Source organism: Candoia aspera, chromosome 2 (genome assembly GCF_035149785.1).
Source record: "Candoia aspera isolate rCanAsp1 chromosome 2, rCanAsp1.hap2, whole genome shotgun sequence".
NCBI classification, from domain to species: domain Eukaryota; kingdom Metazoa; phylum Chordata; class Lepidosauria; order Squamata; family Boidae; genus Candoia; species Candoia aspera.
Genome location: NC_086154.1, coordinates 177,326,289 through 177,353,369, shown reverse-complemented (window position 1 = coordinate 177,353,369; position 27,081 = coordinate 177,326,289). Strand labels below are relative to the sequence as shown.

Sequence of the window (27,081 nt, the reverse complement as noted above, 5' to 3'; positions counted from 1 at the left end):
ACAAACACTGGATGGCAGCAAGAAGAAGAAAAACTCTGCCTCTCTTTGCTGCCATCAAGTGGTTATCTGGATTTTTGCAGACCAGATCTAGTAACCCTAGCAAAAGAGGCCAGGTGTAGCCTCTTAGAATTAGAGTATTGGAAGAAGCCATTTAGATATTGAGTCCCAACTCAATGCACAAATTCAATTGAAGCATCCTGGACAGATGGTTTTCTAGCTTCTGCCTGAATACATCCGATGAAGGAGAGACCACCACCACTCTGCATACTTAGTTTCACTGTCAAACTTCTTTTACTACTATGAAGGTTTTTTTAAAGAATTCCATTACCATCTGCCGTCCTGTAATTTAAATCCATTGCTTCATGTCTTGCTCTCTGGTGAGAGAGAATACACATTAACCTTCTTCTAAGTGAGATCCTTTCACTTTCTGGTGTTTAAAGCTGTTATCCTCCCCCCCTCATCTGTCTTTTCTCAAACATACCCAGCTCCATCAGTCTTTCTTCATGAGGCTTTCTAGTCTTCTGATCATTTTCATTGCCCTTCCCTGAAATACCAGTTTCTCTGAATCCATCTTAAAATGTAGTGCCTAGTTGAACTGAGCACTCAAAGTGGAAGCTGATTAATGCTGAATCGAATGAAAGGGGCTCTGGTTTGGACTCTAGTTCTGTCAAGAGTAAGGAAGGTGACCTTGACAGAGATGCACATCGCCGGCCCTCTTCCCATTTCCTGCATGTTACCTTTTTTTGTTTTCAGCCCTTGCCTAAGCTTTTTGTTTCTTTCCTAAGTATTTGTTTCTTTTGCTGTCCTCCATGTTTCATCCTCTTTAGAACTGTTCACAGTTTGGCTTTTAATACCTTTCTTTAGGAACCCCACTCATATCAAATTTCTTTTTGCATCAGTTTTTCTGCTACAGGATCCTACCTACCATTATTCTGAGTTCATTAAAATCTGCTGTTTTGAAAGTACATGTTTGGCAACACTCAAACATTCCATCCTTTTGCATGGCCATTCTTCCCCAGTGCTCTGGTTTCCACTTCTCAACTAAGTCTTCCGCATTGGTTAGTATGTCACACCAAAGAAAGCTGTTCCTCTTATACTTTCTCCTGCTGTCTGAAGGGAAGAGGTGTCAGTAAGACAAGTTAGGAAATTCCTGGAATAATTACGCCTGGCAGAGTTGTCTCCAAACAGATGTCAGGGTACTTAATATTTCCCGTCAGTATGACTTCACATCCCTTTGAGAAATCTGCATTTTACTATTGGAAGACATCATCCATATCTTCTCCTTGGTTGGGAAGACAATAATAGACATCAGCAATAGTACTGTGTCCTTTGTGCCTCCATTAGGTTAACCCTGAGCCTCTCAATAGCATTGCCAGATTCATTCATTTGGATTTCTGAGCAACTCCTCCCTTCCTGTTGCTTCCTTTCGTCCATTGCTATATTGACTGCTGTATTCCAGTCATGAGAATCAAGACACCAGATCTCCTTTACACCTGTTAAATCTTGTTTTCTATACTAAGAGGTTAAGTTCATGCTGATTTTTTGTTTACTAAATGTATGTCTCACCTTTCCTCTAAGAGCTCAAGGAAGCATACATAGACTCATTCCCCCATTTCCAAACACAATAACAACCCTGTAAAGGAGAGTGGGCTGAGAGAGAGCGTCAAACCCAGAGCCACCCAGTGAGTTTCCCTAACTGAGGGCCAGATGGCCTTGAATCTGGGTCTTCCCAGTGTCAGACCAGCATTTTAACCACTACACCACATTGTTTTTTTCCCCTATACTCTGAGCATTACTGAAGTCCATGAACTTTATGAGCCAGAATTCTTTCTGGTAGTTCAAGAAGTCCCATTTCAGCAATACACCCATTTTCTACATTGCAAAAATCTTTTATTTTCCATTCTCTGCAGAATTTGGTTTAAAGCTTTCCTAATGAACTTCACTGTGCTTTGACTAACCAGAATTTTTACCCGTCCTCATGAGTTGCAGCACATCTCATGCCAGCAGTCCATCATCTAGATCAGGCCTGCACAACATATGGTTCGCAGGCCACATGCGGCCCACCAAGCAGCCTTGTGTGGCCCGCCAGCACTTTTAAAAAGTCAATAAATTTGCTGTTGCCACCCCAATAGAAGCTGCTGAGTACCTCCACTGCCTCCAGGTCTTACTGATGCTGTCAGCTCCAACATTGCTGCCACTCCTTTAACTACCAAACAGCTGATCAGCACACCAGGTATTCCTTTGCAACCCACAATTACTTTTAATTTATCAATGTGACCCTTTCCCTTCTATAAGTTGTGCAAGCCTGATTTAGATAGCTCTGACCCCTGTCCTAGAAACAAATCTCTCAAGTCTCAGTTGTTGACCTGCAGTATTCTTTCCCTTTCTGGTCCTCTTTCATGGATTGGGAGAGTGGATGGGAATTCCATTTGAGCACCCAAAATCTTGAGCTTCCTTTTTACGTTTTCAAAGTGTGACAATGCAGTTGTTCTTTGCAGCATCATTTATCCTGCATATATAGGCAAGGAGTATTTGTCAGTGGAACTTATTCCTGATTTTTTTTTTTTTTTGAATCAGGTTGACTTTGAGCCTTGTATTATTAATATTGCCTTCCAGCAGCTTTCTAGAGATTGGATAAGGAGAAAAGAAATTCTGGGGTGCCAAGTGGGATTAAATTCAACACTTTCAGCCTGATATTTTGAACTGTTTTAAGGATTATTTCACTAATTATGTATGCATGTTAATGATTTATTTATTATATTGTTAATTTGATCATCCTCCCTGGATGGAAAGGGAGGACATAAATCAAATACATTAAATAATTAAACAAAATTTTTATCTGGAAATAAGGCATAATACTTTCCATTTTGGGGGTGGGAAGGAATAGCTTGGCTGATTTCCAAACTAAACTTGCTGAAATATCTCAAATGTCCTTCTTAGGCCTGTTTCAATAGAATTATAAAGTTATGGAATACTGAATACAACAGTAAGATGCATCAGCCAAAAAAGAATACAGACACTGGAATGTGGAATATTCTGATGGAAGCTAGAGAGCTAAAAATAGGAAGTGGGTGGAGAGAGAACAGCAGAGGACTGTCAGTGTCACCGTTTTGCATCTCTTCTTTGTGAAACTCCTTGGCTATGTTACTACGCCTCCTCCAGAGTAAATCTCACTTGATTTTTTCCTAAGGCTTCTTTTCCATCTGTATGTTGCTTTCCTTGGCCTTGGGGGGTGGGGAGTGTTTATTCCAGCCCAGCTTTCTTGACTGATAGGATGTATGCCCTGTTCAGGGCTGCCCCATTCCATTTGCATTGATCCATGCTGCCAGTGACAACTACATGCCTTTGGACTAAGTCAGGGCTGTACCTCCTGTCCTTTTGTGAGGCGCTCTGTAATCCCAGTTTGTTTGAAAACTTTCCCTGGGAGTAGAAGGGGGAGTTACCTTGAGATTTATGTTAAGAATTGTTCTAGAGGGCAGACATTCATCTGAGCACATTCCTGCGCTGATGTGGGCATTGCTGTTGGAATGGTGGCAGTGATAATGGAGGGTGGCAGTTGTCAGAGGTGTAAGTGCTGAGCAGCTGCTAATGTCTCGGTGTCACCATGCTGTATTTTCAGCTTGTCATTATGGCTGGGACCGTCTTGCTCGCCTACTACTTTGAGTGCACAGACACTTTCCAGGTGCATATTCAAGGCTTCTTCTGCCAAGACAGCAATTTGATGAAACCGTATCCAGGAACAGAGGATGAAAGCTTCATTTCCCCTCTTGTCCTCTACTGTGTACTGGCTGCAACCCCAACAGCAATTGTAAGTAGATTAAATATATATATGTATATATATATTTAAAAAATTCTTTGATTTTTGAATGTTGATTGCTGACTTGCCAGAGAAGAGATTTGATTTCCCTTTCCACCCCCATAATTTTTACCTAACTCTAACTCTGTAAATGTCAGTATAGTCACGAGGAGTCCAGCACAACTTCAAGGCATCTTTAGTTTTTTTTTTAACTGACAAGCATTTGTCAGACATTGGCAGATTATTAAAATCCTTTCTGGTATTAATTATCCCACTAATTAATTATCTGCATGTGATTTCACAGGAAGACACAACACCATGTTACATATTACTCAATGAAGCTCAGTGGCTAAATGTTCCTTACTGGACAGTTTCACACGTTTGGACCAACCACAATACTTTGATATAAATGATTGGTGCTGGAATTCATCACCATGAGTTCTCTGGGAGTTTAGTAAATAAATAAATTGCTTTTAATAAAAGCAAATTGAGAATCTTGCAAGGTATATGAGATTTCACATGCTGAAGGCAAAACTGACTGCTTTGAAAAGAATTTATCACAGCTGAGTAGTGCTTATGAACGGATAGAAAGATTTGCCCTTTGCAAACCAAATGTCAGTTTTCCCTACTCTTTCCAATATAATTCCCATGCAAAATAATTAAAGGCTGCCATAAGCCCAAGAAAGCCATTGATTAGGAGATAAATACCAAAAGTGTCTTGATTGCTTTCTTTTCATGGCAGACTTTGGCTTCTTTGTGCTACAAAGCAAACAGATTCGGCCACCAGTTTAATTTAAAACGCTACTTCAAATGAGCTTCTGAGACATGTTTGTCTAGTTTTCTTTTGTTCAGCTGGACTGGTTTTTCCTTCCCACCAGAATATGTTTTACAGCTGCTTTCAATTTATTTCCTTAAGTTCACTGCAAATGAGATTCCACAGAAGGATAATGAACAACATATATTAAGCACATCCAACTAGACGAACATGTCTGTATAGGGGAGAGTCCGGGGGCATATCATTTAGCTTCTTATTCAAATTCACAAGTCTTAACCCAGCATCCTTACAGGATGTGCACAGCTATGCGCCGTATGAATGGCTGATAGTAGCGGGTGTCACAAACATACTGTATTCCACCCACATTTCCAGAAAAGTTTTTTAATGGCATCTCCTTTTTGCAAAGAAATGATTCAGAATAAAGGTTTTTAAGAAGTATTGAACTATTAGGCAGGTCAGATATTCAGGCTGCACTTTTTAGAATGTTAAAAAGTATAAGATTTCAGGGAAGGAATGGCTTTGATAAGCATATATGCTGAATGTATGGCAAAAGAGATTGAAACTAGAGGGGGAAAGGTACTGTGAGTTTTTAAAGATGCATTTGCAGACACAAGTACACATGCTTCTAGAAAGAGAGGCCTTTTTAAAGGAAAAAATATGGAAAGATATTTGAGGGGCGTTCACCTACCATCTGTGCACCCAATACCATCTGTATTCACCCTAGCATGAACTGGAATAGAGGGTTGACCCTCTATTCCAGTTCATGCTAGGCAGACCCTAACAGCTACAGAAAAAGAGTAAATGCATATTATTGTACATCTCTAGGATTCTTCCACATGCAATAAAACTGTCTAATTAAGGTTCCCCATCCAATATAAATATATTGGGATATATGTAGGATCCCTTGACACTGATGCTAAACACACAGCCCCAGGTACTATTTCCTTATCATTTTTTGTGCATAAATGCAGTGCATGGGATTATTAAGCTGAGTCCTCCTTTGTCAAGCTACACTTCATGTACCCAAAGTGTAAAAATGAGGGAATTTCCATGTAGTGTGGAATCACTGTATAGCAGATGCAGAATGATCAAAGTCCCCATTCCAGGGATTTCTTATTTGCAGTCCACATTTCTTCAGAGGAGCTTAGATCACCACATTAATGCTTTGCATGTTAATCCATTCACCCCATCGTTTGGAATATTTATTTGCAGTTCTTTGATTCAATAGAAATATGCTTCCTTTACCTGCTAATTTTCTGCCCAGTGGTTGAAGCCAAGTTAATGATAGAGCAGGAGCTGATGGTCACGTGGTTGATGATGAAAGCCAAAGTGTGCTTCTCTTCTGCTCTGCAATCCAGGACTGCTGATAGTGGGAACTTATTATTGTATATGGCAGGCACAGTCAAAGCAGGTTATGCATACCTGTTACTTCTTTTGGCTGAGGGATGGACCATGTTAGTCTTCCCTGGTGTGACCCAATGGTGCTTTAGTCCTCTGTCTAGCCACAGAGGACAGAATTTCCTTTACTTTAACACAGCATTGCCTGATCCCTTAAAGTCCAGGGCAGTGTGTTATCTATTGTACTACATATGCCCACAACACCTTACTTGATCATCTTGAGAGGAGTTAGAACCATTTTTAAGTTTCCTTATACAGAATGATTTACTTTTTCCGTATAAATGCATGGGGCAATTCATGTAGGTATGTGTATCTTAGAGTGTAGCCAAGGCTTTGTCTGCGAATGCATGTTTGCAAATCTAAAGATCACAAAAGGAGAGCTCCAATGTTGACAGAAACTATAATAACAGAGAGGGAAATATCATTTTTTTTCCATGTTGGCATTTTGCTAGATTAGTGGCAGAAAGAGGTATGTCACTTTCTCTTCTTGTTCCAAGATAAGGGCAGATCACTGAGATGGTTGGTTGGTTAGATATATACTCCACCCGCAGAAGCTCAAGGCAATGCACATAGCACTCCTTCCTCCTGTTCTTCTCCGCTTTGTGGTAGGTTGGGCTGTGAGAGAGTGACTGGCCCAAAATTACCCAGTGAGTTTCTGTGGCTGGAGGTGGACTAGGATATCTCCTGGATAACCTTACTTATAAACAGAAATTCTTAATGCCACTGCTACAATCTAACTGGTAGATTATTATATTTCCATCCATGCCAGCAGTAGTTGTGCTTCTTGAAAATATTATGTAGCCAAATTGATTGAGCTGCAGAGATTCGAGGGATGAAGAAAGGATCAGGTAAGGGATATGTCCTGCTTGCCAGCTAATAGTTTGTATATAATTATGAAAGCTAATGTGGTGTAGTGGTTAAAATGTTGGACTAGGAAGTGGGACCAGTCTACCCTTGGCCATGGAAGCTCACTGGCTGACTTTGCTAGTTCTCTCAGCCCAGCAGGTTTGTTGTGGGGAAGAACAGAGAGAGAGAGAGAGAGAGAGAGAGAGGTGGAGAGACAGCTGTGTACATGCATGAATCTCATGAATGAAAGGCAAGATATAATTAAATAAATAAACAGTAAAATAAATACATAGGAGCCTAGTCTGAGAAAACAACAGTTAAGAATTGATGGTGCACCTGATTAGAAGGGGGAGAGGTTACTAGAAGAGAAGATAAAGCACAGACAAGGTAGAGAAATAGACCATTCACTAAAATCAGAAACTAGTGAAATGTAACCATTCCTATATATGTTTACTTGGAAGTTGGGGTTCTTTGAGACTTCCTCTTGTACATCTGTTGGAAACTTTAGCAATAAACTACCAACAGCATCACTACATCTGGAAATCATGTAAAAGTCAGTTGGGCGGTATCTTTTTCAGGCCTCCAACTGCAGGTAGCACAGATGGGAGAATTGTGTTTCTGTGTCTGCCGTTACGGTACTTTAACTGCAGTAATGTTCCTTCCCAGATGGAAAAAAAATCAGTGATCATTATGAAAATTCAAGTCCTGTTGTGTGTCTGCACTATGGCTCCACTGATGTGCACTCAGATGAATAATAATAATGGTAAAGATCCTGAGGAGAATGAGACAAGTAGGGAACAGAGTTTTTTTTTTAAAAAAAACTGAGAAAACAAGGAGAGGCAGGGATACAAGAAACCCTACTGATAGAAATGTAACCAAGAGGGGGAAGTAGCAATAAAAACAGAAATATAAACTCTCTTCAAAAGAGAGTGCCATAAGGATTAATTTTTTGTCCACAATGTATATTTATTCCATCATAAATTTGATAGCCTTTATGGTCCCACAAGGCTTATTTATTGTCATTTTTGCTCCTAGTACAGCTGCTCCGTATTCCCTATCCTACCTATCCTATTCTGTAGTTCTTCCTGGGATCCAACTGAGATCTGGCACCACACAAATTAAAAAAGGAAATATTCCAGTGGATTACTTATAAAAAAAAATGAAAAGTGTAACATTAATTTTCCCCTTATCACTTTGTTCTTGGGTTCTGTTGATATACTGATTGCACTATTAACAAAAAAATAAATACATCTTTTAAAGAATAAAACTGTGTTACTCCCAACTGGGGATGATTAGTAAAATATAGATAAATTTAGTTGCTGTGAGTGGAGAATCATCGGACATATACCTCCCCTTACTTTAGCAAGTGGGTGTTGGAGAACTCACCTTTGTTTTGGTTGCATTTCTTTACTTGTTTCTTTTTAAGTTTGAGCTTTTAGACATTTAATAACCTTTGGAGAATTAAGGACTCAGTCTGTTACTTCAAATGTAAACCAGTGAATTGTAGTAACTGTTAAGTACTTGATTAATCTCTTCATCTGGAGATGATCATCTAGGATTGAGTGAAAATTCAATTCTAACCAACCTCCCTACTGCTGCCACCGGTTGTCCCCTATCAGTGGTTATGGGTTTTTATACCTATACAAAATACCTATACAAAATATAGGTCAAGAAATGGAGGGATGGGATGGATTAACATCCCTTTCCAGAGAGTGGATTCCAGTCACCAAGAGGAGTTTGGCAACCAACATATTTGTCTTTGTGACTCTCAACATTCCCCCTTTCCCTTCCTTTTGCAGATTTTTATTGGGGAGATATCTATGTATTTCATCAAGTCCACCAGAGAAAGCTTAATTATCCAAGAGAAAACCATTCTGACAGGAGAGTGCTGTTACCTGAATCCATTACTTCGGAGAATTATTCGATTTATAGGTAAGCTGTAATTAACACATTGCAAAATAAAATAAAACATTCTCATATGTTTGTATGCATAGATCTCCCACATAAGTGTCCCAGGGGTGTGTGAGAGGAGAATTTACTAGCTCCAATGTCTTGTAAGTCTTTTTCTTAGAGAGGAAGCTTTTTCGGCATTTTTCTGGGGCAATATTTCACACCTAACCATCACACTTCATAAAGCTTAGTGGTACAGAAGGCCTTGTACAGTTTGATTGATAGCCCGAGACAGATTCTCTCAAAGGGGAGACTTCAGTGACAAAAGAAGGGCAAAACTGCTTTCTTCTTTTTCATTTCAGAGGTAAGAAGCAAAGTTCATCATGGGAGGGCCAACTACTAACCTGCCATTCTGATGCCTCCTTTTGGCTGGCAACCATCACTTTTATTTTCCATTAGTATCCTGTAGCAGCCATGATTTTCAATGGCTTTTGAGGTGGAAATCCCAGCTAGAGGCAGCCTCTAAAAATGGGTTACAAAAATATAATGGTGGTTTTCTTTTCTCCCAGCAGTAGCATAAACAGATGAAATGTTAGAGCAGTTGGTACAGCTGCATGCTCTGCTCTTGCTAGGGAACAGGGGCAGGGCTCTGGGAGAGAAGGAAGAGCCAGTGGGTGCCCTGCTTCCTTGCTGTTCCAGTGAAAATACGTTCTGATCCAGCTGAAGCACTAATTCCGTGGAAGGATTTGGAGAAAGTTGGATCTAGGCAGCTATCAAGTTCTGTTGATATTTTAATGGAACTCTGACTCCTGTCAGTCCATTGTGATTATTCCTGTGCTCTTATAAGCAAAACAAAATAATTATGTACTTTCCCTTCCAGCTGATCTACATCCAAGAAATCAGGCTTAGCTCATTTCAAGCATTCCATGTTTCACATGCATTATCTTAATCATACCAGCAGCCTAGTAGTGTTATCCCCATCTTGCAGGAGGGAACTGAGTTGAGGAATTAGTGACTTATGTAAGGCTTCCTTGGGTGTCCCTTTTAAATGAAAATAGAACTTGAGACTTCCTGGCTCACAGTGTAGCTGTTACTTCTTTCCTGAATAAGGTAATCCAAGTGAAAGCTAAGACACTGCTTAGGAAAAGATAGCTTGTTTAGGCGATTTCTCCGTTCTGCAGTGGGGTGGGGAAAAAACCGAGTCAGGCACAGGACAACGCATACTGACTGACTGTAATAGCGAACACGTGACTGTTATCATATACCCCTGAGTAAAACTCTGCGAAGGTCATAAACGTGGGCATAAAACTGGATGGACATGTCCTTGAAGTCATCAGAGGGTCAAACAGGATTCAAGGGAGCCCTATTTGTTTGTTTGTTTGTTTATTTAAGTGTTCCTTGTCTAGATGGGATATTTCTGCAATCTCTCAATTGTGGCAAAGTATCTATTAACTGGGATTGTTGCTAATACTGACAAAAAGGTTTCACTGAGAAAACATTGAAAGTGTTTTCTGATTTTCCAATAAAGAAATGGAGTTTGTATAAACTTTCCAACCCAACACACTTGTCCATGCATCATTTAATCATAGCTTATTCAATTAACCTAATGTTCTGTATTTGCATTAAATCCTAACTGCTCCCCTGCCCTCATTAGTAAAATTCTGAATTGATTACTTGCAGAAGACTTGCTCCATCTCTCTTTTCATTTCCTCCTATATACATTCCCATATTATGTTTCAGAGCATTAATAAAAGATGGGTTCTCGTTCTTCATATGTGCTAGGCAGTTGGTGCACTTAACTTGAACCAAAGCCATACCCTGAACATGGCCAGTGCTAGCCTAAAATAGCAATGGACAACTTTGAAGGGCTCAAGTACATCTGAATCTCCCCATATCTGTATAAACTTTTTTAAATTTGCAGCCTCTGCACCTGTTTTAATTACATTTATCCTTATTTTTAATTTCAAGAGATTTCATTGCAGATCTTCATCATATGTACTTTGGACTTCAGCTTCACTTTTTTTCTTCCTAGTCCTGTTTCAAATTTTTCTTTCCCCTTTTTTTTCAGGTGAGGGAAAAGAAGCCGCTTATCATGCTTTCTTCCATGTCCATCATGTTTCAGTTCATAATAGTAATTCCACTTTTCTTGTTCCTTTACCTTTTTCTTTTCCCAGGAGTATTTGCATTTGGTCTTTTTGCCACCAACATATTTGTAAATGCTGGCCAGGTAGTGACGGGAAACCTGGCACCCTATTTCTTGACTGTCTGTAAACCCAACTACACTGGGAGTGACTGCCGAGCTCATCACCCATTTGTTAACAATGGGAATATCTGCACTGGTGACCAAGATGTGATTGAGAAGGCAAGGAGATCTTTTCCATCAAAACATGCTGCTTTAAGCATTTATTCAGCCTTATATGCTACAGTAAGTACATAAAGAGGGTCTACTTTTACCTGTTCTGTTCTTCATTTATCACTTCGGACTGCTTTAAGGCCATCTCATTTCTCTTGGGACTTATGCAGAATCACAGAGATCTGCCATGCCACTCTTGCTGGGCTGAATCGTATCACAATCAAATGACCATTGTCTTCTCAATGTACTCATGTTTATTTCTAGAAAGTGCTTGGTCCTTTGGGAAATATTCTAAAATGTAATCCATGTATGCAGGCTAGAAGTGATAGAGTCCAGTAAAACAAAAAAATCTGATTTTGCTGGTTGTAAAATATAGGCAAAGTTACTCCTAGAGGGACGCGGTGGCGCTGCGGGTTAAACCGCTGAGCTGTCGATCGGAAGGTCGGCGGTTCGAAACCGCGCAGCGGGGTGAGCTCCCGTTGCTCGTCCCAGCTTCTGCACACCAAGCAGTTCGAAAACATGCAAATGTGAGTAGATTAATTGGTACCGCTTCGGCGGGAAGGTAACGGCGTTCCGTGAGTCATGCTGGCCACATGACCCGGAAGTGTCTATGACAACGCCGGCTCCAAGGCTTTGAAACGGAGATGAGCACCGCCCCCTAGAGTCGGACACGACTGGACTTTACGTCGAGGGAAACCTTTACCTTTACCTACTCCTAGATTATAATGGTCCATTATATCTTCAAAAAGATTTTCAAGACCTCCAAAGCAAATAGGAAGACAGCAGCTCCCCTATATTGCTGACCCGTAGCTTCAGGTATTCACAAAAATCAAACACTTGGGGAAAAAAACCTTACGGGACATCTAGTCCAACCCCTTGCTTAATGTAGGATTTGTTAAAGCATATTGGATCAATGGCTATCCAGATTCTGTTTGAAAATCTCCTGTGAAGGTGACAATACCATTGTATTTAACAGCTGTCAACCAGTGGAATAGATTTCACGAGGCAATTTATTCCACTGGTTGGCAGCAGTTAAATCAGGAAATTCCTCTTAATAACTAGTCTAAATCTACTCCTGGTAGTAACCTAGTAGTTCTGGCCCTGTCCTGCATCACAGAATACACCCTCTCGCTTCTCTATATGTTAAACTTTTAAAAAACTGAAGGCTGCTATCATATACCCCTCAGTCTTCTCTTCTGCAAGCTAAACATACCATTTTTCACAGGACTTGGTTTCCAGTCTCCTCACCATCTTAGTAGCCAGCCCTCCTCTGATCTTGCTCTCTTCTCCAGACTGTGGAGCCCAATACGGGATACAGAATTCCAGGAAGGGTCAGACAAAGACAGAATAGAGTGGGACGATTACTTCCTGTGGTCTGTACTCCTTGCTCCTATTAATGCATCTTAAAATAGCATTTACCTTGTTAGCAGCTGCATAACACTGTTCGTTTGTTCATTTTCAGTTTGTGATCACCCAGATCCCTTCTACATGTACTATTGCCAAGCCAGGTCTTTTCCACCTTATATTTGTGCCTTTAATTTTGTTTTCTCAGATACAGGACTTTGCATTTTTCCCTGTTCAAGTTCATCCTATTCATTTTGGCCTGCGGTTCACACCTATCTAGAGGCCCATCTTTTAAAATCCTTTATTTTCTAAAGTATTGGGCACTCCTCGTTGCTGACTGGAAGCCCCTTATGGACGTTTTGCGTAAAACAGAAAAAAAATGAACTTATGATCTATGGTTTTGAAAATTAGATAGGATAGATTATAGAAAGAAGAGAGTCATGATGTAACTTTAGAGAAAGAGGTAAATCTACAATTGTACTTATAACTGCTGTAAAGAAGATCAGAAGCTGCTACTTCTTTATATCTTTTTTCTTTTCTATTTTTCTTCTACCTTTTTTCTTTTTTTTCTTTTTGCACTTTAGTTTTCTCTTTTATTTCTTCCTTTTTATTTTTTCCTTCTTACTCTATTTTAGTTTGTATTAATTTTTACTCTTGTTTTTAAAACTTTCAGTAAAATTATACTGAAAATAATAATAAAGTGTTAGCCACTCCTTCTACTTATGTGTCATCTGAAAATTTAGTAATTATTCCCTCAATCTGTTGATCTAGATCATTAATAAAAATGCTGAACAGCACAGGGCCAGGGTAGAGCTCTGTGGCAGTTCATGCAATACCATTCTCCAAACTGATGTGAGGTCTCCCTGGGTGCAGTCATTTAACCAGTTAGGATTTCATTACTGATTATATCATGAATGACTCTACCAAATACTTTGCTGAGGTCAAGGTACACTCCTGTCCAGGGCACTTCTCCAATCTGTTAAACAAGTAACTATTTCAAAAAAGAAGATAAGGCTAATTTTGCATCACTACTACTGTGTGTTTGGGACAAATGCATACTGGCTCTTGTTAATTGTTGCATTGTTAATTAAGTATTCATAGTCTCATTTGCAGTTGGAGCAGGCTGTAAGCCCAGTAGAATGAATGAATGAATGAATCAATCTGCTTTTTAATACTCTCAAGCTTATAGGCCTGTTATTTCTCTCTTTTCAAGAAAGGGACAGCATTTGTTTTTCTCTAGTCTTCGGGGACTCACCAGATCTCCAGGAACTCTCAAAGATGCCCGTTAGTAATTTTGCAGTTTGCAAGTTCCATCAATACCCAGGATGGGTACAGTTTATCTGGCCCGGGAGACCTGAAGTCATTTAAATTAGCCAAGTCTTCTTTTACCTGGTTCTTGTCCATCCTAAACTGCAGCTCCTGTCTTCCACTGGTGGCACAGTGATAGCCAGCTGGGGCTTCATTTTCCACCTGTGTGGAGATAAATTTAAAATACGAGTTAAGACATTCTCCCTTCTCACCATCAGCCATTACTAATTTACCCTTTTCTCCTCACAGAAGACCTACAGCCACTTTGTTTCTGACACACCTAAGAAGTAGTAATAGTAGTAGTTCTAGGCTTTTTTTCACAAAACCCAGCTCATTCTCTGTATCAGCCTTTCTGACACAATTCCTATAGTTTTTGCCTACTGCCTCGTATCCTTCTTTTGTTCTACAGCTCCTCTTCCATTTCTTATACATGTCTCTTTTTGTGGAGTCCTTGGTGCTCTCTGAGCCTCTTTTCTTGTCAACATTTTAGAAAGCTCTGTGGGTATGTATGCTGGCCTCTCCCCCCGCTTTTTTTTTTCCTAATAGGAATTGTTTGCAATTATGGTTACAGTATTTCTTTTTGCAGGATTTCCCAATTTTCTCAGACACTTCCTCTGCAGGATTCCAAACCATTTGATCTTACCTCCCTTCATTCGTCAGAGTCCTCCCTTCTGAAATCTACTATACAAGTCTGAAGCTATTCTATTCCTCTTCCCCTTAATATCACAAATGGAAGGATAACATGGTCACTTTCTCCCAAAGCCCCAGTCACTCTCACCTTTTCAAACAATCCCTCCCTGTTAGGAAGACTTGGGTCTGGAATAGCATGCCTCCTTGTTATTTCATACATCTTCTGACAAATGCAGAGTTAGATTTCCACCAAATGTCAGGGAGGCCAAAATCTCCCATTGTTTTCTTTCTTCTTTTAGATTTTTAAATCCCGCCTTTATTATTTTTATGAATAACTGAAGGTAGCGAACATATTTAATACTCCCCCCCTAAGGCAGGACTAGAACTCACAGTCTCCTGGTTTCCAGCCTGGTGGCTTAACCACTAGAGCAAACTGGCTGTCGTCGTTACTATCATGTGTCTCTGAAAATTGTGTTTTCTGACACAGAAGACCTCATCCATATTTTCTGCCTGTCTATACACAAGACTTTATACACAAGTCCCACAATGATATCACTGTTGTTTCTCTCTTCTTTTATTCTTACCCAGTTGCTCTCGGCGGGATTTCTGTGCTCCTATTTGTGAATTTCTGTGCAGGCATATGCTTTCTTTACAGAGTGCGACACCCGCTTCCTTCCTGTTGAGTCTGCTCGTTTTATATAAGCTGTAACCTTCCAAGGCTATGTTCCAGTCATGCATGCCATCCCACCAAATGTCAGTGACGCCTGTTACATCATATATGTCCCCCTGTGCTAGTGTATCAAGTTCCCCCTGTTGGATTCCATATTCTGTGCACTGGTGTAGCGACATCTGAGACTCAGTGGCGTAGTGCCTTGCAGTATTGTATCTGGCTGCCATTGCAAAAAGCTATTGGTAAATCTATGCTATATAAATTTGATTCTTTGGGGAAACAAAAGATGTCTAAGCTGTTGATTGTTGGTACATCTTGTGTCTTGTAGTCCTATAAATTTATTTGACTGTTTAAGTATTATTTCAGCTGTGTTGCTTAGTTTGCCTACCGCTGGGCATTGCTAGTAATAACACTAGCAACAGTTCCATGGCAAACTAAACCATAGATTATAAGATGTTGCTCACATTTTTGTGTCCTGTGTGTACTTGCTGGTTCCTCCCACAAGCTGCCAGTTCCTCCTAATAGTTACATGCATCTTGCTGCTCAAATGTGCAGAATTCATTTCTGTGTTTCTTGAGTTTAATTCGGTTCTTCGCAGAGCACCTCTGAGTTCACAAACCTCACCGCCTTTCCTTCACTTTCATATATTGACTTGCCAAGGAGCAGTTTTGTCCTTTCTCCTTTTTTCCTATCTCCTTTTTGATCCATGTTGCAAACATCTCAAGAACCGCTGGATGGCAGTAAAAAGTTACGGTGTTTTGTATTTATTTTCTGCCATCTAGTAGTCATCTAGATTCTTGCAGCCCAGCCCTGGTAGTCTGGTACCTGATCATTTTCCCAAGAAAAAGAAGTAAGTCCCATGATGCCGAAAGAGCAGTTGGTTTGGCAGGAGTAACAGTGCTGTGTGTGCAAACAGATGAGTTTTATGGGACTACTGGGAACATTAAACTGTTCCAGCAGAGTAGGAGAGTAAAACATTCTTATCTAATTTTACATTCTGACTCCCCTGTTGAGTGATTTAATTTGTTTCTCAGAGGAAAGATAAGAATATTAGGGGAGAGGAGAGTGAGAAAAACTAATATAAATACAAGTATGCCTTTCTAACCTTTTTCAATCTCATTTTTAAAGGGATGGAATGAGATTACTTGGAAAAGCCCATTATCTTTAAATATTTCAAACCATTCACGGAAAAGAAACCATTGATACTTTATGCATAGCTCACCAAAGCTGTTGACTATCTTTTACTATGAGCTATATGCCATCCATGATTATATTTTGTGATTTGAGATAGATTAGATATATATAGATATAGATATAGAATATGTGTGTGAGAGAGGGACTGCTGTGTTTACTCAGCCTTGAAATGTGAAGATGTATAATTAACAGGGGGGGTGCATTTGAGAAGTAATTACTGTTACTATCCCCTCCAGAGCAGTGTATACGCACAATAAAATCACATTGCTCATAGTTATCTGTCACCTAGCAGATGGTGAAAATCTGTATTTCTAAACTGTTCACTGTATGCACTGTAAACTAGTTCATTTTCTGAAATCAGTATGAATTCTATTTTAAAAAATATACTTAGTTTAAATGTGCCTTGGGTATTCATGGATTGGCTGTAGTAAGCAAAAGAAAGTAATGATTTCCATGTATAAAAGTTCCTACTACTCCATTTTGAAGAAACTCTAATTTCTACACAGTGGTAAAGATGCAGAACAAATTTTCCTATGCAGAATTTATACAGAATGTTTGTTCCCCCATCAATGGTTTGTTGGTTGGTTGGTTGGTTGGTTTGAGCAAAAGTGTGTCTCAGCTGTGCTATACAATGTTCACAAGATATTTGAATAGATCTGTGATTCCATTCTATCTGATGAATTCAATGCAGCTCAATCTTTATTACCGTCAATGACCAGCATAAGGAGGGTGGGGTACAGTCAGTAACAAGCAAAGCATATACATTAAAATCTAATATAAAAAGATACACACACACACACACACACACACGCACAGTATATATAACATGGAAGTTTAAAAGAAAAGGAAACAAATCTAAGAGGAGGGGTAGGAGCATTAGATGGGTGTAGGGGACCATAAAGGTTAGTATATCTGTTGGTACAGTATTCTAGTGTGATGAATTAGGTGCTCATTAAATTTACTTTATAACACCTGTCATCATCTGATGAATTTTAAGCACTGTTGTGCAGAACCTGGCAACATTATATGTTGTAGCAGGTTTGGTATCTGACAGCAGCAGGGAGGTGTAAAGTTGTCCTGAGTGCTCTGGGTATTTACACAGTAATGGTAAAATGAGGCTAGTACGAATGTCTCTATAATACAGGCACTGGAGGAGCACATGCTCTGTTGTTTCTGTGTGACCAGAGTCACAGGGGCATTGTCTCTCTGGGTCAGGAATCTTCCTGTATTGGCCTTCAAGGACAGCTGGGGCAGGAGGAGGGGGCATGACACTGTGCCAGAGTAAAGGCCCTCCAATGGGTAGGTACCTCGAGTTTAGTTAAATATGTCATAGGGGAGGCAGAATATCTGCTGGATTCACTGGCAATAAAGATTGGGGACCTGGCTAAATCCAATTTTATTTATTTTATGTATTATTCACATTTCTATTGGCATTCTGTCTGCTACATGCTATTTAATGGCCTGATCATATCCCATGCTTTGGCCTGATCATATCCCATGCTGAGTAGAAGACCTGGAGAGAAGCCCAGGGATGAGATTTTAGTTGCCACGGCCTGTTTCCATATGGACTGAAAGTCATCCCTCATAGTTAATGGGGCAAGGCCAAGGAGGAGAAGGGATAATCTGAGCCAATAGTTGAGTATGACCATCCACACCCTAGCCCCCGCTTTCATGAGGTCTGTCTCTAGCCTCAGGGTGGCATTAGAGACACATTTTGGGACTTGAAGGGCCTGTCTTAGAAATTTGGATTGCACAAGTTCCAATGGTGCAAAACTGGAGACGGGGCCAACCTGGGCCCCATACAGGAATTGTGCTGTTGGCTTGGCTTTGAATAATTTGAGTGCTGCAGGTTTATTTCCTCTTGACTTGAGGAATTTAAGAATGGCAGATGAGCTCCTCTGTGCAATTTTAGCAAGGTGGTCCCCACCCTAATGCTGGCAGAATGAAGCACTACTCCCAGGAATTTGAAACATGAGACCTACTCAATTTTGTGGCTATCTATGCTCCAGGAGTGGTTCTTGGTCCTTTTGGCAAATGCCATGATTTTAGTTTTCTGATAATTGAGTTCTTGCTGGTCTTCCTTGCAGTACTGTGTTAGTGCTCTCAGTGCTCTTTTAAGGCCAATAGGTGTTCTTGAGAGTATTGCTGCATTGTCTGCATAGAGTAGAACAGAGATGTGTCTTCCAGCAAGTTTTGGGGAGTGAAAGTTCACGTTGTGGAGATGGTCTACCATAGAGTTGATATAGAAATTGAATAGGAGAGGGGCCAGTATGCAGCCTTGCTTGACACCTTTCTCAGTTCCAGTGGCACTGGTGAGATGGCTCTGGGGGTTTCATCTTACTTTGAGTGAAGTCTCTTCATGAAGCATTTGTATTAAATAAATGTCGGTCAGTTGAGGAGGCCTCCAGTTTTTCCCATAGTTTGGGTCAGGATATGGAATCAAAAGCTGCTTTGAAGTCTGTGAAGGTGGCATAAAGGGAGGTTATGTCATGGGAGGAGTGTTTTTCAATAGGATGTTGGAGTATTAGGCACTGATCAATGGTGGATCAGCCTTCCCTAAAGCCGGCTTGCTCCTCTGCAAGTTACGTTTTCTTGTTCCAACCAGTCCTGGAATTTCCATTGTAGGTGTCTTGCATAGAGTTTGCTGATTGTATTGAGGAGGCTGATTGGTCTGTAATTTTCAGGATCATCCTTTTTCCCCCTTTTCTTTTTTTTTTTAATGGCTTCCTGAGTGATTAGGTCTTCTCCTGGGGCCTTCCCTAGTCTTAATTGAGCAAAAAGATTCTTGACCTCTGTCACTGGTGCTCACATTGGCAGATTTGTTATAGTTTGGCTAGGACATCCACTTCCAACAGAGGTGCCCATGTAGAGTTCCTGAAAGTATGTCTTCCAGTTCACTGGGGGGATGTGATAGTCCACCATGAATGGACCATTGCTTTGGGAGCTTGATGTGATATGCCAGAAAGTGGCTGAGTCATTGGATTTGACTGCTTGAATAAGCAGTGTCCAGTTGTTTCATGACTTCCTTTTTTTAAGCGCCAGCAGTTGCTTGTAGTATATCTTCTGCTGGAGGAGGTCCTGTGCAGCTGTCAATGTAGTTGTTATAGTGTTGGATACGTAACCCTGGTAAGTGATAGCAAGTTTTTTTTTTTTAGCATTAACACCGTCCTTCTCAAACCATGGCTTGGAATGGTGCTGCTGTTGCTTCAAGGTTGCAGTGTTACTATGGGTTGGATGCTGATGGTGCTCTTGGGTAAGGGGCAGTGCAACTCCGTTTTCAGAGATTACACTAAATCTCAGTGGGATTTCTGTGGACTCAGCCATTGGCACTTGGACACCATGGTTTATAGCTTAGTGCATTATGGAAACCAGGCCACTGTGATTTATTCAACAAGCTACAGTTACAACAGAGCAATTAATTATCCCCCAATTTTTTCAGTTTTATTTTTTTAAATTTGTATCCCCATGAAATTGATCTACCCTAACTTGGCCTAACCTTAGTTTGTGTCTCATTGTGCCACATATGGCACTTGGAGAGCATCTGTTACTGACGATGCTATTTTGGGAAGTGAGGTCTTAACGAAGCCAGGCTGTGTTTTGGGAAGCATAAATTGCTGGAGAAATTTCTGTTGTGTTTGCTGATTTAGCCCATCACTTCTATTTTAGTGCTACAGTACCTTCCTACTCAAGTCACCCTTGTAATTACAGTCTCAAAAATTAGCGTAACTTTGTCCTCAATGCTGCTGATTTTTTTTTTATCATGGCTTTGCTGTTTTACTGAAGGAATAGTTGTGAACACAAAGCAATCTTGCATCCTATAATTACACATTGTCTTTCATGATAGTTTGCCTTTTTTTAAAAAAAAAAAAACCCTGCATGCATTCTTCATTTTCTGTCATTTATTAATTGCACTAAAAATTATAATGGCAGTTTTTTAAAAGATGGAAATGGGCTAAAATAGGAGAGAATATCCATCCATTAGGTGGAAGAATGAGCTGTTATTTATTTATACCCTTCTGGGCCACACTTTATTTTAGAATGATGATCAGATAAAAGACATGTTTCAAGGTTTAAGGCCATTTGCTACATCATCCTCAGAAATGCAGGAACAATATCTATGATTACGTTGATGACTTTTAGATGCTGTCTCTATTCACATTTCATGAGAAGCCATGGTTTGAGGAATAGGCACTAACTGAAGCATGTGTGAATAGGTTCACACATCATACTAAGCCATAAGTCATGGGTGGGCAATCTATAACCCATGGCCCCTTTCAACAATGAGCAAAGTAGAAATGTCAAACCTCTGCTAGATCTAATATAACCACTTTTAGGGAATGGGAATGTTTCAAACATGATTCAGAAGAAGCACTGTGGACCTTGCACAAGTGTAACCCCTTTTATTCCAATACTGAAAGCAGCCATGTCTTTTTTCAGGCTTCCACACAAGCCTGAAGAAAAGTTGTGGCTGCTTTAAGAGTTATATTAACTTTAATGAGTCACCTCTTCAAGGCATCAATCTATTTTCTCGGACTCTTACCGAAGCCTGAAGAAATAACACACAAGCTTTAAGGAATAGCAGTGCAATGTTGCGCTCATACTGTGCAAGAGTCAAATCACTTCTTCTGAATCATATCTGAAGCATGCCCAGCCATATCTATTTTACCTTTTAAAAAAAAATTCTAAGAAATCTGAAAAGGGGCCAAAATTCCAAGCTTGTACCCTGCAGTGACATCACCAACACAAGCATACAACTGTTGGAAGCCTTTTTTTTTTTTTACTACATTCTCCAGCTGCACAAAGATTGTACAAATGTTAAATTGTAGTTCTCAGACCATAGTGACTGGTTTTAGCCAACATGCTAAGCTATGATATATGGTTTGTCCTGGTAGGTTCTTCTTTTAATTGTTTTGTATTTTTAAGTATCTGCCTCCCAGAGTCATTCTACAATCAGGCAGCCTCTAACTTTTAATAAGAACAACACAGCAAGAACAAACCAAACACATCTTTGCGTATTGTAAACTCTACTACTTAGATGGTTTTCAATCTATCTGATTAGCTCTCCAAATAAACCAGTTCATATCCTGAGTTCTTTGCAGTGAATGGCTGGAATGAAGCCCATTTTTATTATATAAACCTCCACAGAATATATCAATTCAGTGCCTCTAATAAATTCTGTCTATGAAACCAGAAGTATTTGGCAAAGGAAGCATCATCCTGTTTCAGGATCATGTAGCAGGAGAAGTATTTCAAAGGCGGTCTTTCAGTGACTCTCTTGTTGCAAGATTTAACAAAAGTGTTCAGATTGCTTCCAATGTCAGTTTCCCATAAAGCTGAATGGAACACCAGTTCAAACTCTGTACACAGATGAATAACATAAGAGGGTGATTGGTGCTGATGACGCATGAATCATAGGGGACTAGGTTATCTCTTGAGTGACTAAGGTTGATCTGTTTGGATGATATTTCAGATGTACATCACTAGCACAATCAAGACAAAGAGCAGTCGGCTTGCCAAGCCAGTGTTGTGCCTGGGGACACTTTGTGCTGCCTTCCTTACAGGGCTCAACCGAGTTTCCGAGTATCGAAACCACTGTTCAGATGTCATTGCGGGCTTCATCTTGGGAAGCGCAGTAGCACTCTTCCTGGTAGGTGAATGATTTTTACTATCCTTTTCATATGGAAAATTCCCCTGCCAGTGTCCAAACTAGTTCCAGTTGTTTGTCTGGGCCAGCTATCTGTTCATGCAGGGCTGAAGGAAGCAGAAAAGTCATTTTCAAAATCAATTTGTATCTAAAGGACATGATATCTCCTGCTTCCATTACGTGTACAGAAATTCATCAGACTTTAATAACAGTAGCGGTCTGTCAGTGGTGCTTGACTTCAGCTGTACTTGTGGCAAACTCTGCCTTCCAACATCTCTGGTTTACTTCTTGCCACAGCATCTGTCCTGTGAGATAGCTGTGTCTTCTTATAAGCTTGTGCACTGTGGTCTCAGGCACTAATTAGGAGCTATGTGGTACGATCATGGATTACTGCAATATAAATCTGCTTTGAAAGGTTTTAGCAGATGTCTTAGGAAGAGTGTTAGTGATCCTGAGGGTCACTAAACACCTTTGCTAAATGTTGCTCAGCATGAGCCAAAATTATACAGCAGACATGGAATGTTTTGAGAGCACGTGAGAGGACTGTTTTTTTTAATTCGTTACTGAGTATGAGCAAGATAAAATTGGTAGCTTATGTCAATCTAGAAGAATTTCATTCAGTGATAGAAACTAAGTCCATTCCACAGAATGTCTGCAAATGTCTTCTGGGTTTTAGTAATCAGTGATTGCTCCAGGAATCCTCTTTACTCTTTCCCGTCCCTCAGGGCATCTGTGTGGTTCATAATTTCAAGGGAGCACATGGAACACCTTCAAAAGCAAAACTGGATGAACAACGAGGTGTGCCTCTGATGGCATTTCCAAGAGTGGAAAGTCCTTTGGAAACATTGAGTGCCCAGGTACCATCTAACCTTCTTTGTTTTGAGCTTTTATCCATTTTCTCTTTTTGACTAACTCTTTTTCAGTAGTTCAGTTCTTTATGTTCCAAATAACCACAGCAGGCAGTTTTCTGCTACGGTTTTAGCATTTTTGGTGTGATAAATAACAGCATGAAAAGAGGACAACCATTTAGTAGCACCATTATCTAATTAGAGCATCCTTCCATCCTAAAGTTTTGTATTCCATCATTACCTATTTTTTCCATTCTGGATTAAAAGTAATTCATTTATCTGGGGCAGTTTGCTCAGCAACAAATAGCCTCCCAAGTATTCACTCTTGGCAATTATATTTGAACCTCTGAGCTATTTCAGATATTATGTTCTGCACAAGTGTCTTTAAAGCAGGATGGGGAACTGTGTTGTAATCCAGTTCCCATCAACTCCAACTAACAGGGTAGAACTACAGATAGTCCTCACTTAACAATGCTAATTGGGACTGGAAACTCTGTTGTTAAGCGACATGGTTGTAAGTTGAAAAACCATGTGACCACACTGTTTAGCAACAGCAGTTCTGGCAGTCCCAGTTGCCATTGTTAAGCAAGGACCACACAGGTCATTAAGCAAGGACCTCATGACCATGACTTGCAACTTCCTGCTGGCTTCGTTAATTTTGCTGGTCAGAAGCTGGCAGAGGTTGCAGATTGTGATCATGTGACCACAGGACGCTGTGATGGTCAGAAGTGCAGGCTGGTTGCCAAGCACTGGAAATGTGATCACATGACTGGGGGGGCGCTGCAACAGCCACAACTTCGAGGACTTTGAGGAACATAAACTTCGAGGAACATAAAAGTACCACTTGTTCAGTACCATTGTAATTTGAATGATTGCTGAATGAGTGGTCATTAAATGAGGACCACCTGTATTATTAAGGGGTTGGACATCCAGTATGAACAATGGTCAAGAGTTGTAGTATAGCAACATCAGGATGGCCTTAGAGTCTCATCTATCAGTTTTTGTGCATTCCCAGAGAACTTTGCTACTGAATCATTTTAAAATCTGATAGTAGATTAATAGACAGACAGAGATAGATAGATATATTAAATAATGTTCCAGCTTTCCCATTCCACTTCTGTGCAATTTCATGCAGTGTATAATTCCATACGTTGACCCTATCTAGAACCCAAGTGTGGGCTCGGGTCCCAGCTTCTGCTATTATCTCTACTCCTGCTAGTATCCACCAAATCTAGGCTCATAATTTCTGCAGGTTTTGTTTATTGCTCTCTCAAAGTGAGTCCTAAAATCTAGTTGCTAGCACAGACATAGAAGTAGGGCCATTAAAAACTATAAATTCTTTATGGATAAAAATTCCCCCAGTGAATTGCTAGGGACAGGAAGGCAGTGTCTCAAAATGTTAATGGGTCCTCCATTAAGTCCTCTTCCCTCTTCCTTCCTGGTTATGTGACCGGGGGTAGAAGTGTTATGAAAAGGTTGAAAAGAATTCCAGATACCATGCGCTGTGTGCTTTCCCTGCCTTGTTTCTTCTTTGTCCTAAGGTCAGCAGTTGTGATTACATCATTGCATCCTAAAACACGTTCTGTGTTTCGTGTCTTCTCTCTTTGTTCTGCAGAATCATTCTGCCTCTATGACTGAAGTAACCTGATCTGAACAACTTCAAGAGAAACTTTTTTATTGCCCTCTGCTACAATACTCCCACAACAATACACAGTTATACTAATTGTCAAACTGTGATGACCAGTATTATGTTATGTCTAGTTAGAAACTAATGTTTTGTACATTTTTGTATGAGGAAGTGATGTAGCTTGCCCTGGAATTCCCACCCACTTTTATTTCTTGTTGTCAGCTTTAATATATTTATGCCAGAATTTAAGACAAATGAAAACAAAACAAGAAACAAGAAAAAAAAATGAGAGCTCTTTTTTTATTGAAATGTGTTCTGAGGCACTACACCTTTGGGAATTGTTGATGTTTTGTGATCTATGTACACACAAACTTTGTTTTGTTTTATACACAATAAATTAAATGATAATTATCATACTAACTCATTTTTACCTTTTTATTACCAGAGATGGTGCTTCCAGTAGGTGGAGAGTTCAGATTCAGTACTGTTAGTGTAATTCTGCAGAATTCGTATTCATTTTCTAGAAGTTACTGCGGAATTGCCTCAGCATGACTGCTATCTGGCCCTTTAGGTTATGGATAATGAGAAATACGTATTTTGAGTGCTGATTCAGCATAGCAAGACTAAGAACTCGTCTGTTTGCAAACTTTGATTCCTCTTATACAAGCCCCATGACTGTGACTGTGACTAGGGCAGGAAATACCTGGACTTTCTTTCAAGGAGTCCTGTGTCTTTCTATAGAGCTTGCTCAGGAAATTGTCCCAAGGAGTGATGCTCATGATATATAATCTTTGGGTTGTTGACTCAAGACTGGTTTCCTTAGGCCCAGGGTCTTCAATGAATGTGCATAATTCACACAGCTTTCTTTGCAGCTTTCTTTTTGTTGTCTTCTAGAATCAAGCAAAGCTTCTTCATATAAAGCAACTAACAAATCTCTTTAAAATGCACACAAAATGACATCCTTTTTGTTGGCATGATGGAAATTATAGAGAAAGCGTGCGTGTGAATGCACACATCTTGTGCACTGTCTTTAAGATTTTTGCCTTGAACTGCAAGAACAAATGACTGCAGCTTATAGTTAATGTCAGACTCCAGTTTAGCACTAATAGTTTAGCAGATTAGATCAAGAGAGTCACTGTGTTAGTCAAAAGACAGTATCATTAGCCTTTTAGTAGATTTGGGGAGCAGAAAAACAAGTTGGGAAATTCAGGAGAAGAAAGTATTATTGCAGTCCCAGGCCAAAGAACAATGGTCTACACTAAGCTGAAGTCCAGCTCAGAGTGGTACTTTTAAATTTCTTAAGACCTGCCTCTTCCTAAGAAGCATGAAAATCATGTAGGAAAATTTGTAGCCATGGTCATTGAATCATTTACCAGAATTCTACCAAATGAGCATTTTTTGCTGTAAAATAGACATATACTGTATGTATCGCTTTCTTGTGACATATGCATGCATTTTTAAGCCATGAATAGCTTTGGAAGTAGCACTTAACCTTGGAACAAATATATTTATCCCTTTAGATCCACACAAAATCCTGTATGTCATAAAATGCTTCGCAGAAGGCTCCAATTTGATCTTGAAAATTTGAAACCATCACTGTGGTACCAACTGGTGTTTTGTAATAGATGTAAATGTGTCATTGCTACATGTGAACATCATTTCACAACTCAGAAAGAAGCCTTAGGGCAATAAATTTGTGATTCAGTTCCACTGGTGCTAATATATTGTAATACCTTTAATGTTGACACAAATAGAAAATTAGATCCAGACTATGTGTCACATGTGAACCATGTGAAAAGTATCTTCGCTATACCTCCTCAGAAATGTCCCTCCCCATTAATAAGGAAATGCAAAAGGACTTTAGAACATAGGCTTAAGGAGGAAGACTGGCCAAATTTTGTCCTTCTCTTGGTACCTCTTGCAGCTAATCTCTGCTTTTCTTTTTACCAACTGCCTGGGAAGATCAGCTGTCAGGGAGTTAAATGGAAATACAGGTTGTCCTCAACTTACAACTACAATTGGGCTGGAACTTCTGTTGCTAAGCAGGGCAGTTGTTAAGTGAGTCACACCCAATTTTACCACCTTTTTGTCATCATTAAGCAAATTACCACGGTCATTAAGTGAATTTGGCTTCCCCCATTGACTCTGCTTGTTGGAAGCAGGCTGGAAAGGTTGCAAATGGTGACCTTTGCAGAATGCTGTAACTGTTGTAAGTGCAAGCACCTGAATTTTGATCATGTGACCGCAGGGATGCTGCAACGGTCATAAGGGAGAGGACCGGTCGCAAGTCACTTTTTTCAGTGCCATCATAACTTTGACAAGTCACTGAACGAACAGTTGTAAGTTGAGGACTACCAATACCAGCAAGAAAAAAGGCAGCCATCAAGGGCTTTGAGCTTCAGCAGTTTTCCTTGTTTTCAGGGAGGGACGCTTCTGAAGAGATAGAACTTAGCATCTGTTAAAATGAAATGCAATGCCTAGACCAGCTCTTGAATCCCTCAAAATGTGGGTATTCATTTCTCCTACTAGTGCCTGCCTAATTATCACGTGAGGAGGCAGTTTATATTTTGTGAATCAAAATGTAATGCATTTGTATTCAAGACTGATTTTCACTTTGCACGATATTGTTAACAAATCAAAGGAAATGAAAGGACCAGTTTGCTGGTCTCATTCTCTCCCTGCGACCCCCACTCCCTGGTCCTAGAACTTTTCTGCTGCATCCCATTTTTCTAGCATGATCATAATCAATAGTGTTTCC

At 40.0% G+C, this 27,081-nt stretch overlaps 1 protein-coding gene across 2 annotated transcripts in view; it reads left to right on the top strand.

Annotated features, from left to right (window-relative positions):
- Positions 1-24,729, top strand: part of PLPPR1 (phospholipid phosphatase related 1) — a 155,807-nt gene extending 131,078 nt beyond the window's left edge. Inside the window, exons 3-8 of one of the 2 annotated variants that reach the window (XM_063294953.1) lie at positions 3,620-3,808; positions 8,615-8,747; positions 10,880-11,130; positions 21,675-21,851; positions 22,574-22,705; positions 24,312-24,725. In XM_063294953.1, coding sequence (XP_063151023.1) covers positions 3,620-3,808; positions 8,615-8,747; positions 10,880-11,130; positions 21,675-21,851; positions 22,574-22,705; positions 24,312-24,344 — 915 coding nt within the window. In that variant the 3' untranslated portion in view covers positions 24,345-24,725. Of the gene's footprint in view, positions 1-3,619; positions 3,809-8,614; positions 8,748-10,879; positions 11,131-21,674; positions 21,852-22,573; positions 22,706-24,311 lie in introns of both variants that reach the window. The other variant, XM_063294954.1, reaches the window with a different exon arrangement.
- The last annotated feature ends 2,352 nt before the right edge of the window (positions 24,730-27,081 follow it).